The sequence below is a fragment of the Cylas formicarius genome, unplaced genomic scaffold (genome assembly GCF_029955315.1).
Source record: "Cylas formicarius isolate icCylForm1 unplaced genomic scaffold, icCylForm1.1 PGA_scaffold_10__41_contigs__length_53128322, whole genome shotgun sequence".
Classification (NCBI taxonomy): Eukaryota; Metazoa; Arthropoda; class Insecta; order Coleoptera; family Brentidae; genus Cylas; species Cylas formicarius.
The window spans coordinates 49,697,214-49,712,412 of record NW_026844214.1 but is presented as its reverse complement, the minus strand read 5'-3'; the positions used below and the strand labels follow the sequence as shown (position 1 = coordinate 49,712,412).

Genomic DNA, 15,199 nt, shown 5'->3' with positions numbered 1-15,199 from the left:
ATATTTTTTTTCTTCTAAAATCAGTAGTTCCTGAGAAAAGGTACGGGCCCCTAATAAAGTGCCTATCCTGTACTCTTATCTTTTTGATTTTGCTTACAAAAATTTTGACAACTTATCCTACATTTAGCAATTAAAAGCATCGTTCCCAAATGATAATCGATTAAAATGACAATGGCATGGTAAAAAAAATCAACTATGTTCTGTCTACAACCATTTATTTTACTTGCGAATAAAACTATCGCCAGGTAAATACTGCGATATATACAATTAAAAATTATTTAAACAGTTTTACAAAGACGTCCTTGCAGGATCATTGTAAATAGTCCGCGACGGATCACAAAAAAAAAACACGCGCCCTTTTAGGTATTGTTTTTTTTACGACTAAATCGCTACATTGTTTTATTTTACAATAATTAAAACTGCCACAATTAATTAGTGAGAGCGAACGAATCCTTACTATCTACTCGTGCCGGATCATGTTTTCCAATTGTGACGTTGGCCCGGCGCCGGAGGAATCATATCTGAAATAAATTTAATAAATACATAAAAAAACATTAAAAATAAACATATATTAATATATAACTTTTCGCGTTTATAACATACAGCTATTAAATCATGTGGCATACCCAAAAAAACTGGGACATCTCAAAAAATGCTAATAAATTTTAGTTCAATGATAAAACGCTAGATGGAGCAACGAATTCGCGAGAATAGAACATCAGTTTTCAGGAAGGGGGTCCTATCTCTGTCCTGTACCGATATGTAGAGCAGTAGTGTGTCTAGTTAGTCAGCAATCCTGAAGCATTTTGAATTACGTCTGTTTTTGTTAGGATTTTTCTTTTAGAATATAAAATGATTTTTTTTTTTAATATTGTAAGCATTGACATTTCACAAAGTTATTTTAGCCATATTTACAGCGATATTATTGTAATGAGATATCATAATCTGATGGTGAGCTACCATAAAATAATGATCAATGAAACGCTGTTTTATATTAGTAATAATACAAAGGATATTGAATTTGCCTTTGAACTAATGTTCTCTGGGTATAAAAATCATATTCATTAAGCCCAAGTCTTTACTAGACAATTGTGTGGTATCCAGTCAAACGCCTTTTTGTAATCTAGGTAGCACTTACTCAGGTTTCTGCGTTTTATTATTATTACTATTGTTATTATTATTCGAGAATGTAATAGAGTTAATCGATCAAGGACTTAAAACCAATATAATTATGTGTCACCTGAGCAGGGCGAAACTTGAGTTTCACAGAGTTAGTAACAATGAGTTCTCCTTGTTGAGGTCATATCTGACTGATAGAAGGCAGTATGTGCACTGCAACGGGAAAAACTCATTACTTTTGTCAATTAACCATGGTGTCTCCCAAGGCTCCATTTTGGCACCAGTTCTGTTCATTGTGTACATAAATGACTCTCCCACTGCTGTGCCAAATGGACAGTATGTCCTTTTTGCAGATAATACATCTATAATCTAGCGACATACCGACAGGGGTGCCATAATAAAGATAACTTGGCTGCAGAAAGCAGCAGTAAGACTAATTGCCCATGTTTCAATTCGTGAACATGCTAGGCCGATTTTTGAAAAATTTCGAATTCTCACATTTACAACATATTTAAAAATAAGTACAAAGAATATAACATCACAAATATGAATAAGAAAATATTCTAATTCAACTTTCATTTTGTACCTATATATTGCCGAATGTTTTCTTTTTAAATTTGTTGTATGACTCAATAAACGATATTCTATTCTATTCTATTCTATTACTATTATGTATGTATTATAATAATTATTTGTTTAGCCACTAACACAAAAGTACGAAAAAAAAAACGAAGTAATTCTTTTTTTTGTCAAAGTATCTACAAAATCTTACCTAACAGATACTGTCGTTGTAGATCAGCAGCGCGTTGCATCTGTTCGGCAAGGTTAGATGTCGAGCCGCCCTTGCCGCTGTTTGCGGCCGCCTGCGCCTGCGCCATCGCCAACTGATAAGGGTAGAACAATGGGGAAAATTGCATTAAATGTGCTGGAGGTGCGCCGGACGATAAGCCTGCAACAAACGAGCCAAATATACTTCAACATAAGACAGACACCTATACTACCCTAGTACTATTTACAAATCTCAAGCAGGTCCGGTTAAGCCCTGAAGAAGCCAACAGGATGATTGGCGAAACGTCAACAATAACCAACGCAGAAGGAATAATATTACAGTAGCCTGTGGATGTTTCTTTGAAAAATTAGTGTACCCTAGTGTTGTATCAATCGCTATGGATTGGGTCAATTTGATTCGACCACTTCATATTACTGAACAACCAAATTCCGGTTGTTCATAACGATCCGAATGAGTTAGGATAATTATTGTATAGTATTGAGTTGCGATATCGATCGGTAGATTTGCTTGTGTGCGAAATTGAATATTGAAAGAAATGTCTCTATAAACATAGGTAATTATTTTAAATAAATTAGTGTATTGCTAATATAACCCAATACTGCGCAGCACCCATTTCCATAAAATCCTTTATTTTAATAGATATTAGGTTAGGTTTGATTAGTTATACGTACTTACAAAGCAAGTAGGAAAAATATATATTTAAAAAAATAAAAACGAATAATATTCAATGATGGAAAACAAGGAAAAGGTAAACTAGAAAATGCAAAAAATCCAGCTAGACTAACAAAAACTTAAGATGGCTTAGACTCGCAAGTCTTTAAATCTTTGTTTCATTTGGAATCTTTTTGTTTGCTCTGTGACATTTTTGTAAATGCTTATTTATAGAATTAGCAAATAAAACAACTTTTTCCCCCCAAAATGTAGCTCGTCTCTTCAAAGCACATAAATCGCAAAATATAAAAAATAGTTACATGACATATTAAAGTTGTAGGTTTTTAATAAGATCTTTCAGAAAAATTAATAATATATATGGTGGGCCATTTAAGGAAATCGAGATTTTGCAATTTAAAATGAACTAAATATATTCGTTTACTTTGAACACCCTGTAGTATATAATTTAAATTCAGTTGCATATATCCTTTACGTTATCTTCGAATATCGCTAATATCACATATGAGTTATTTAACTTGAAAAACATTTTCTTAGATTTCATATTTTTCACCTAAAATACTAACTTTTTTTTTTATTATATATATATATATATATATATATATATATATATATATATATATATATATATATATATATATATATATATATGTATATATATATATATATATATATATATATATATATATATATATATATATATATATATATATATATATGTATATATATATATATATATATATATATATATATATATATATATATATATATATATATATATATATATATATATATATATATATATATATTTATATATATATATATATATATATATATATATATATATATATATATATATATATATATATATATATATATATATATATATATATATATATATATATATATATATATATATATATATATATATATATATATATATATATATATATATATATATATATATATATATATATATATATATATATATATATATATATATATATATATATATATATATATATATATATATATATATATATATATATATATATATATATATATATATATATATATATATATATATATATATATATATATATATATATATATATATATATATATATATATATATATATATATATATATATATATATATATATATATATATATATATATATATATATATATATATATATTATTATTATTTTTTTTATATATTTTTAAATCATAGCCAACTATGATTGCCATAAAAAATAAGAAACGTATATTCATGTGTGGGAAAATGGAGAACTGCAGAAAAAATCTAAGTACGCTACTGCATTACGACCACCCTGTACATGAAAATCTACCAACACCAAAATACAGTACAGAAGTCACAATAAAAACAGAACACAGCTAAATATTATAATAGGTAAGACAGAAAACAGAACATATGGACATAACGAAATTTTAGGCTTATATTTGTACGGTAAAATATATGAAGAATGTGCACACAAAAAAATTAAAAATTATAGTTTTAAGATCTTTAGAAATTTTAAGTAAAAAAGCGACAGTTAAAATGGAACTACCCGACTGCCCTTACAGTTTACAGCTGGTAGTCGGCAACAAAAAGCATTGAAATAAACGAATGAACTGATGGATTCGGTTCACGTAAAATAAACGATTCACACAACACTAGCGTACCCCTTTTTTTTTCAAAGAAACTTCTTCTGCTGCGTCAATTTGTTGACGACGTTAAGTGTAACACCTAGCGTATCCGTTTTAAATTTTAACGTTTTCTTTAGAATGGACGAATACTACAAAAAAAATGCATTGGGGGCCAGTTTGCGCATACTTCTCAACAATTGCTGCTGCAAGGCTTGCACCGCAGCCGCACTTTGAGCAGAAGAGTACTTGTCCTGCACTGAGGGCGGGGCGTGAGAGGCCCTCGGTGGCGGCGGCGGAGGCGGAGTCGGCTGGGGCGGCGGTGGGGCGGGCGGGGTGACCGCGTGCCTCGGCGCAGGAGTGGGGGTAACCGATTTCGGAGCCAGCTCCGACGAGACGGGCGATTGGGCGGGGCTCCCCGATGTACTGAAGATGGTGCCGTTCTGCAATAGAGGGGATCATCGATTATCTCTAGTTCTATGAGATATATAAGGGACACCGCAAAAGTACGCAAAAATACCCGAAAAAAAATCGGAAAAATACCAAAACGCAGGTCAGGTTTTTTCCTCCCGCAACTCAATTTTTCAAGACATGAGTCGCGGTTAAGATAGTTTGGTTACTTACAGATTTCCACGGATTGTTCTTTGGTAGAATTGGTTACATGCAAGAATTTTAGTTTTAGTTTTTAGAGAAAAAGTTGCAATGACAAAGTTCTATTTGTTTTTAATTTTGCTTTAATTAAGGCCAGGAGAAACTGCAAATGAAATTGCTGATTTTCGATTTTTCCGGGAAAATAATATTGAGATAAATATGCCTTATAAAAATGTCTCTCGCCACCCTGTATGTGTTAAAGTTTAGTTCTTGATTTCATGATTAGCGTTGATATTCATGAATCTAACTAATAAATCTTTTAAACATTATTTTAAAACGCGGTAAATCGCGAGTGGTTAATACGCCGAGGCATCACGAACATTTACATTATGAAAATATGCGTTAATTGAGATACAGTGTGATTCATCCACACCCAAATCAAATTCTGAATAAAAGTTCGTAACATCAAAAAGAGCGAAGCAAAATCAAGGGAACGGTTCGCGAGACAATCGATTTTGCTGAGTTGGGTGTATTAAAATGCAAATAACTAGAAAAACTTATTTACTTGCAAATCATAGCTCTATCATAACCTCGAAAAAAGTGACCGTGCGGTACTAACAAAGTTTTCACCCGAAATATCGATACTATGGGGTGTAAATACCGAGTTTTAATTTAAAAATAAAAATTCGAAATCGTAATATTTTCCGTGTTATTTTATTTTTAACGCAGTGGTATTAATTTCACACACAGTCGTGATTTAGTAAAAGTCAACGTTACAAAATAAAAGTGTTCCAGAAATCTGTCGCTAGAGGGCTCTTTACCTACAACATTATTTTTATTTTCCCTGTATTTCATTTATTTAGACCGATATTGCAAAATAGAAATAGATTGCCTTAAGCAGAATCACAAATCCTCAAAAATCGTTACCCTTATTTTAAGTCGATAAGTGTTATCGTTTGGCCAGAAATTAGTTTTTTTATTCTCGGGCTTTGCTGGAAGAAGTACCCTTGCAGTGGAGACAAAACATGTGGTTAATGCAAGATGGCGCTCCACCCCATTTTACATTGGTTGTACGAAGGTATTTAAATAGGTCGGGGTGGACCTCTAGATTGGCCGCCTCGCTCACCAGACCTTAATCCGATGGACTTGGGGGCACTTTACTCTATAACATATCAATCATCTACAACAAAAAATAATAAACGGTTCCGAAATCATTAGAAATAGGTTAGACGTATTTTTTCGTATTCGATAGCTTTTTTTTAAATGTATGCATTTTGAAAATGAATTGTAAATAATGTTTAATTCCCGATTATTATTAATAACTTTTTATTTTAGAAAATGTTAAATGTATTTATGTTACTTAAATTGATTCAAATTCAAATTTATTTCAATAAAACAATTGTTTTCACACATCAACTATAAAGTATAAGATATCAAAATATATCACACTCTATGCATCACATATTATAAAATCTAATAAATAAGCAAATACAACTAATCAAAAGTATAAAACACAACAAAAACGAAGTTTACAAAATTTAAATAACACTTATGCCAATCCCAACCACAAACACTACCTTATCTATCCAAAATTCATATTTCCAAAATCAAACGCGAGACATTCTTATATATTGTAGAAAGCCCTTTCAAGTAGATTTTTTTTTAAGTTCGCTATTAACGCATTCAAACTTAAATCCCTTAATTTTCTGCATTCTTCACGTAAATAAGACACAATAAAATATAATGACTTGGCAACGTCAGAATATGGAGGCCAATAAAATATGGTCTTGCGTCATCGGCATATCCTATTTCCGACAATCTACTCTGTAAAGGAAATACACGATATGTACGAGCAGAATGGCCCCATATAAGTAAACCGTAAGAACACTTAGAGAGCAAAAAAGAGAGTGGTTAACCAACATTAACAAAGAGCAAGGCACAAGATCCTTCAGTGATCTAATTAAAAATACATCGCCCGTAATCCCATTACATAATTTGTCTACATGATCTTTCCACGTTAGATGTGGATCAAAACGAAACCCTAGGTATTTTGCTGAGACCGGATTTTCGTAATCATGGTTTCTATAAGTAAAAATTATTTGCTGTGTTTTTTTGCGGGTTAAGACTGAGTAAATTGCAGTTGCACCAATTATATATATCAGACATTCCATTGTTTAACTTATTATTTAAAGATAGAAAATTGCAAAATAGTAACAGTAAGATAGTCCCTTGACCAATATCAGTCAGTCTTATGTCGTTTATGCATATTAAGAATAGCACTGGGCCAAGCGTGGAGCCTTGTGGAACACCAGTGGTGTTGACTTTTACCTAAGACTTAGTTCCGTCATACAGTACGTATTGCTTACGATTGTTTAGAAATGGTACAATTAAGTTGATGCTTGTATCAGTAAAATTATAATATTTTAACTTGCGTAGTAATATAGTTGGATTTACGCAATCAAAAGCTTTTTGCAAATTATTAATATAAATATAAACTGAACATGCTATTGCATTAATTTATGCCATTTTTTCACTTTTTTAATTTGTAACGTACTGTTTTGAAAAATTTAGTGCACGTCGCCTGTAGGTCAATAATGCTGACCCACATTTCCACTTGCTTTTCCGTATCACCTGCAAGTTAGGGGTATTCGGGCCGAGAATAAAAAAGTCGATTTGTGGCTAAACGATAGCACTTATCAACTTAAAACAAGAGTAACAATTTTTAAAGATTTGTGATTCTCCTTAAGGTAATCTGTTCTATTTTGCAATATCAGTCTAAATAAATAAAATGCAGGGAAAATAAACAAAAATTCTAGGTAAAGGGCCCTCTAGTGACAGATTTCTGAAACACTTTTATTTTGTAACGATAACTTTTACTAAATACCGGCTCATTCCGATGAGAATTAAGCTCACTGCATGCAAAATAGAATTTAAAAAAATGAATTTTGACAAGCTATAACTCGGAATGAATTGAATCTTTCCTCCAAGTTGCCGAACTCCGAAGCCTTTCATTTAATGACTATTATCGAAACCTACCTGCGCAAGTCTCTGTTCGATTTCCTGCTCCTGTTGCAGGGCCTTCACGAACGCGGTTTTCAGTCTATTGGTGTGTTCTGCCTTGAGCGCCTTCTTCACGTTATTAGTGACACACTGCTCGCAAATTACCCTAAGACCTAATAACAATAATGATAATATTAAGAATAATAATAATAGCAATAATAATAATGTTTATTTTCAAAAAATCAATACTACAATAGTACAATATACAGCCCGGGGAACGAAAGATAAACGTTAGGATATACTACGAGATAACTCGGCCGGTATTTAATTGCCATTTTTGTCTCCAGCTACAAAAGAACAAACAAAAAATCAATGCTGGCTTTTGAACAGAAAATTTATTAAAAAAACGATTAAAATGAAATCCAAGTAAGCCCTTAAAAAAAACATTTTTCACGGTACGCATGGACTAGGATTAGAGTTTTTAATAAGTAAATATGGTTCAATCAAATTATCAAATTTCCGTAGCAGTCAACGTGTTAAGTGAGTGGCATCAATAGGAATTAAAAAAAAAAAAAAAACAGATACAATGAAAGTCAAGAGACGACGAAGGTTTTGATCCAGATATAAATTACGACGTATCTATTTTAAGAACTTCAAGCCAATAGGATCGTTTAAAAACGTGGATCAGTCGCAATTATCCATTGTTTTTTGCTTTGCTGGAAGAATGTCGCAATATTTATAAGTCAAAGAGTGAGTCAATGATAAAGTTATATCGTTGGTTTAAAAAGTTCAAAAAGTCTAAAAATTATTTTAAAGTATACAAGATGGCTGAAAAAAGCGTGACGAATAAAACAAACTTTTTTTTTTTTGAAATGGAACACCCACACAAATTTTGTTTTTAATTCCTTTTAAAAATTTTCAACTATATTAATAATAATAATAATACATACCAAAAGCTAGTAGTTCTTCCAATATTTTAATTTTTCTAAAAAAATTACGATGGTGCTCATATTTGATGTTAGCATTATTCGAAGATGGCATAAAAGATATATGCAACGGAATTTGAATTAGATGCTACAGGGTGCGCAAAATACAAGAATATATTTGAATCATTTTAAATTGAAAAATGTCAATTTTCTTAAAAAGTGAGGCCTATATATTATTATTATTTCTGAAAAAACCTACAACTTTTATTAGGTATGTTATATACCTATTTTTAATACTTTGCGATTTATTTTAACTTTTTTGATATTAACCATTCATTCTGTCTAAGACTATTGCTGTAACATTAGTTGGCCATGACAAAATGACATTGTCAAATTTTTACCTGTGTGAATAAATTCATAAAATTTATTTCAACTAAGTATAAATAAATGAAGTGGGAAAAAATACTTTTTTGGCATTAAGACTTTACCCGGCGAATTAAACTAATAAACTTATACCAAATAGACAATCTCTTCAGTGTTTAATGAAGTGGCTTGATACTAGTGGCAGTATTGAATAGGAAAAAATGATGAAAAAAGAATTGGACTGAATTATTATTCAACAGTTAACTTACACTTTAAAGTTATTGGACCATATTTTTTTCGCGAACCACGTAACAGACCTAGATAGTTAAATTTTTTGCAGAATGGTTTACCTCAACTTCTTCAAGAAGTTGATAACATTGTGGTTTCAGTAAGATCGAACTCCTCCGCATATCATAATACCCTATAATCATTACCCACAAAAGTGGATCAGTAGAGGTGAAATTTTTGCGTGGACCCCTGATCATGTGACTTAACATCAGTAGATTTCTTTGTTGTGGCGATATGTTAAAGGTCGCCTTACAACTATGCTAAATAACGTACAAGAAAATGTACGAAAAAGACTAAACATGTGTATCCAAGTAGCCAGGCATATTTTTCAACATTTACTGCGTCATTATAATAATTAATCTGTAGTAATTGGTATTTAATGTTATTTTTCTGGGAATTTAAAAATTTGGACGTTGTTTGCATCAAAATTGCTGTTGCTTTATCCACGCCTCCAACAAAGTTCTTTCTCCTGTTCATTTTTTAATTTGGCTACTAATTTTGTTATGGCCAACTAATATTACAGCAATAGTCTTATACAGAAAGGGCAAAGAAAAATAATAATATACATGGAGTGCCATTTACGAAAATGAGGATTTTTTTCACTTTAAAATGATCCAAATATATTCGTATATTTTGAACACCCTGTAGCAACTAATTCAAATTCCATATATATTTTAAGTCATTTTCCAATAACGCCACTATCAATCATCTTCTACCTTCAAAAATAATACCGCTATTGTATTTTTTTTGCAAGTTGAAGAGTTTCAAAACGAATTCAAAACGACATTTAAAAATAGGGTATTTCATTAAAAAAAAAGTATATTGTATTCGTCACGCATTCTTGATTCACTCTGTATACTTTAGAATAATTTTAAATCGTGCATCCTAGCAATCTTCACGACTTTTATATTTACCATTTTCTAATAATTTTTGAAATGAATTGGATAATAATCTACCGTTGACCTTTTTTTATATCTTTGGAAAACAATACTGGTGGAAGCTCTTATTTGTTATATCAGCGATATTTCTTTTAAGTTTCGCCTGCGATACTGTCCCAACCAGTAGATTTTTTGAATTAAGGCTATTTTGATATCTATAATACCCACACACATAATAATAAAATAGCTGTTTAAATCATTGCCATCGATTCTTATGAAAAAAAAAAAGATTCAAATAAGTACCAGTTCTTGGACGTTCTTGACTATTAATGTGAGAATTAAATTTAAATTGAACTAAAATGTTTTTACATTCCTTCATAATTATTATTATATTATATAATTATAACATTATATTATATTATATAATATATTACAATAATTAATATAAATAATAATAATAATAATAATAATAAAAAAACTGTTTAAGTAATTGGCATCACTTTTTAATAAAAAAAAAGTCCAAACAAGTACCAGTTCATGGACGAGTGACTTTATTAATGTGAGAATTAAATTTAAATTGAGCTAGAACTAGAACTATAATAATATTATATTATATAATAATATTATTACATTATAATAATTAATTTATAACAATTAAAATAATAATAAAATAACTGTTTAAATCATTGGCATCACTTTGTACGAAAAATAAAGATTCAAACAAGTACCAGTTCTTGGATGAGTGACTTTGTTTATGTGAGAGTCAAATTTAAATTGACCTAGAACTGCCGAATAAGTTTATATTCAAATCTCCAACAATAATGTGGGTCCGGTAATTTTTTGTAATTGATAAGTATTGATTTAAATTTAAATTAAATACTCGTTATTTCGTGTATATTGCAGTAAGCAAAATGTTCTCTTTTTCAAATGCAAACTTTATAGTTAGATTTCTATTCCACCAGCAGTCTCCTGACTGCTGCAATTTTAGATTTCATATAAACTGCAAACCCATCGGTTCGATTTAAATCACCCTGATTATATATCGAAGTCACCCATTTTACCTTTCGATTTACCCTTGCTCTCCCATTTCCACACCGGCGTGAAATCGGAGTTGCACTGGCTGCACAAGAATGGTGCAGGCGGCAAGGGCATCTTCGTCTCCTTCGTCAGGAAGTCGACCACGTGTTCCAAACCGACCAGGTAAATGAACTCTGTGTTGCTCGGGTTCGGGATGAAGTGCATCTCCGGGGGCGGCGGTTTAGGTGGCGGGATCTAATTAGAAATCGATACGTATAATAACTCAGGTTCCTGAATATCACGATAAATCGTTCGAATTAGTTAACTGCAGATGAATAAGTATAACGTTTTAACGGAAAATTTGCGGGGAATCCTCGAAAGAAAAATATTGTTTCGTGAGGTTGGTGATCATTGTACAGTTAAATTTCTTTTTAAAATGCCAAGACTTTGTAAAAATATCCCAGGTATGTTTTGCTATGTGTGTGGTTCTTTTGTGGTAAAAAAACTTAGATGCAAAATTACACCCCTGTTTGAAAAACAATACTACGCTAATTTTAAAGTAAAAATTGATGAGTTTGATATGGAGAGAGCCAACAAATTACCATGGTGACTGCTATTGGTGCGTGGATATAATACTAAAAATTTGTCTGCAAAATGTCTCAATACCTGGGAATGCAGAGAATTTAAAAGAAGATACCACCAATTGGAGTGTTTCGCAGCAAATACAATTAATTTCACTATCAGAATTTAATGACTTAGTGAGAGACTTAGATTTACGAAACCTCAAAATAAAAAATTATTTTCACAATTCGTTAAAATCTCATATTCCATATACAATTCTAAACACTGGAGATTTTTTATTGATTGAAACGTTCTTGCTCCGACACCTGTTGGTCATTCTGTGCAAATGAAAGAATGCTAAGAACATCCGGAACTACCGCTTACAAGGACCGTAGTTCGAGGATTTGTAGTGCTAGGTCAGCAGTCAGGATATATGAAATACCCCTGTTTTTTTGTGTGAGTGGGACAGTAGAAACGGTCAGCAACACCGGGTGAAAAACAACTCTCCAAAAATTTAATTTAACTCCTCGATCATCTTATTGATCCACGAAAAAAATCTCTTACCACCATTGTATATTAAATTAATACCGACGAAGAAGTACGTTATAGCTTTAAATGAAGATGGAGAAATTTTTGGAAAGGAATTTTTGTAGACACAAGACTTTGTGAATACCATGATCATTTACTGATGTTATAAAAGATTTTCTGAGCAACAACAAATATCCAAATTACAAAGACATTGTAAAAAAATGTTAGAGAAATATAGGGAAATGGGATGCAAATTGAATATGAAACTACACTTTTTACACTCCCATCTGGATCACTCAATGCCGTGAGTGAAAAGCAAGGTGAGAGGTTCCAAAAAGATATAAAAGAAATATCAAGACCGAATATATAAAAAAAACCACTAAACAAAGTTTTTCGGCCAAGAGAAAAAGATTTTCCAAAAACATATGAACTATTGTTTAAGAGTTTATTATTTAATTTATACTTTCCAATTCGATTTTTGATCTTGTACTAACAAAAATAATGTTTAAATTTTTGATTTATCTTCATTTATTAATGCTGATTTTAAAAAAACTGACAGAATCAAATGTCAGATCGAAATCAACTTTCAAAATTTTAAAAATTGATGCACTGTCTCCATTAATTATTAATTAACTAATAAATTAACCAAACTGAACACTGGAAATCTATGATTAATTTAGCGTCGATATGAGATAGATATGGGTATGGGGCACGCTAAATAAATTATGTGTGAAATGGATTTAAGAAAATGGTGTTCCATTTGAAAAAAGAAATTAGTGTAGCCAAATACGAGGTTCAAAAAGTAAGGTGATTTAAGTTTTATCAAAAAGTATTTATTTATTTATTAAAATTAATGTTGTCCCCTTCAAACTAACCCCCCACCCCCCGCCTCCTTGTGCTAATGTTTTTTTTCCAATCCTGGAAGCACTTCTTCCTCCTTCCTTTCATGGGTTTCTCGAGTTTTGAGAACAGAAAAAAGTCGCAGGAGGCATATCCGATGAATATAGTGACTGAGACATTTTGTTAGATACAACCAACGATGAATGATGAGCAGCATTATCGTCATGCAAAATCCATGAATTGTTTTCCCACAATTCCGGACATTTTATTCGAATTGCTTCTCGCAAACCGCGCATAACTCCAAGGTAATAATACTCTTTATTGACCGTACGACCTTGTGGTAAGAACTCTTGATGTACTATGCCTCGACAATTAAAGCAACAAGAAACAGCAAACAGTAAGCAAAAGCTTGGCATTTGATCGAACTTGACGTGCTTTTTTCGGTCTTGGCGATTCTGGGTTCTTCCATTGTGACGACTGGGCTTTGATTTCGATGTCATAACCATATACCTACAATTCGTTACCAGTAATGATTTTTTGAGCATATCAGGATCACCATTGAAGTCGTCCTTGATGCTTCGTGCTCCTTGGACGGTCCTTTTGTTCAAAATTAAGTAGTTTCGGAGTAAATTTTGCTACTACACGTTTCATGCTCAATACCTCGGAAAAAATTGCATGGCACTCCTCTAATAGTGATTCGTCGATTTTTCAATTCCATTTGTTTCACTTCTTCAACGCTTTCATTAGTTATTGACGTGACGTGGGAGGTCCATCATCGGCATATCTTGTGGAATAGCTTGTACCTCTTATTTTTTTTAGTCAAAGTAGATTCACTATCGCTATCAACATTTCAAACATTTTGCTGCACTGTATTCCATTTTTCTTTGTTCCATTTTTTTTGACAGCAGAAAATTTCCGAGCACTCAAAACACGTCTAACGAGTTATATGCCCCGAACAGCAGACGAAGCTCAAAGCTAAGCGAAGAACACCTCGCTGGCAGCATTAAAAGCTATATATGTAAAAGACACTCTTAATTATTCCAGCCTTGTCATCGGCTAGCCCTAATAAAACTTTATTTCTCTTTCTGTGTAATAAATGTTTTTAAAAACGCTCTCCATTTAAGTTTCGCAGTCGGTAGGATTTTCTAAGTGCAGTAGTGGAGGAAAATTAACTACTATCTTCTCGGAGTTTCTGTGAAATCGCCAATTGTGGAAAGTTTGAAACTTTTGGACATTCGCTACGTCGATTTTCAAATCCTTCAGCACACAGAACCAGCAGCAAGGGAAGCAGAGCGACGGTCTATGCAAAGTTATAACCCGCATGGGACGAGGAAAATTGAGCCGGAAAGGAGACGTAAGTGCCATTTCTTTTGCACCTCAGATACCTCTGTATAAGGTAACTTGAAGGGATAGTTCATTGCACGCGATTAGGTTAGAAAAAAGAGAAAACAAATCCAAAATCAATCAATTTTTATGCCCTTATATGGCATAAGCGAAGAGCAATAGACAATTCACCGCGGAAACATGTCCCGTCATCGAAGGAATCGACTTTTGTAGAGAAGAAACTCACCCCCGAGATGTATGCGTTGAGAATTTATTTGACGACATTGGAATGAAAAACTGCTCCATCACAAAAATGAACCTGTCAGAAACAATTGTAGAATAAATCACTCAAAATTTAGTTCTTGTTCTGCTACAGAAGCTTGAAAAACTGCAAATCAAGTGTAACATTTATCGATATATGCAAATCGAAGTACCCGTACTGATTAAGACGCCAGTAAAGTGTCAAATAGAAATTAATGGAGAAAAATTCTTCGACGATGTAAAAATCCAGTTCGGAAAACCAATATTTTTACCAAAAATCCATTTAACGAAAATGAACATAACGAAAGTCCTGGATACCCCCACAATCTTTGAAAAATGAACATCGACGTAATATACCAGCTTAACAGAAAAAATAACTCCTATGGAACCAGTGAAAG

At 31.9% G+C, this 15,199-nt stretch overlaps 1 protein-coding gene across 3 annotated transcripts in view; it reads right to left on the bottom strand.

Moving 5' to 3' along the window:
* Positions 1–204: 204 nt before the first annotated feature.
* LOC132708289 (transcriptional repressor p66-beta) overlaps positions 205–15,199 on the bottom strand; it is a 62,119-nt gene continuing 47,124 nt past the window's right edge. For all 3 annotated transcript variants that reach the window (XM_060680521.1, XM_060680523.1, XM_060680522.1), the window contains 5 exons: positions 11,333–11,543; positions 7,853–7,989; positions 4,416–4,668; positions 1,892–2,068; positions 205–521 (listed from right to left, as the gene is read on the bottom strand). In XM_060680521.1, coding sequence (XP_060536504.1) covers positions 475–521; positions 1,892–2,068; positions 4,416–4,668; positions 7,853–7,989; positions 11,333–11,543 — 825 coding nt within the window. In that variant the 3' untranslated portion in view covers positions 205–474. The remainder of the gene's footprint in view (positions 522–1,891; positions 2,069–4,415; positions 4,669–7,852; positions 7,990–11,332; positions 11,544–15,199) is intronic.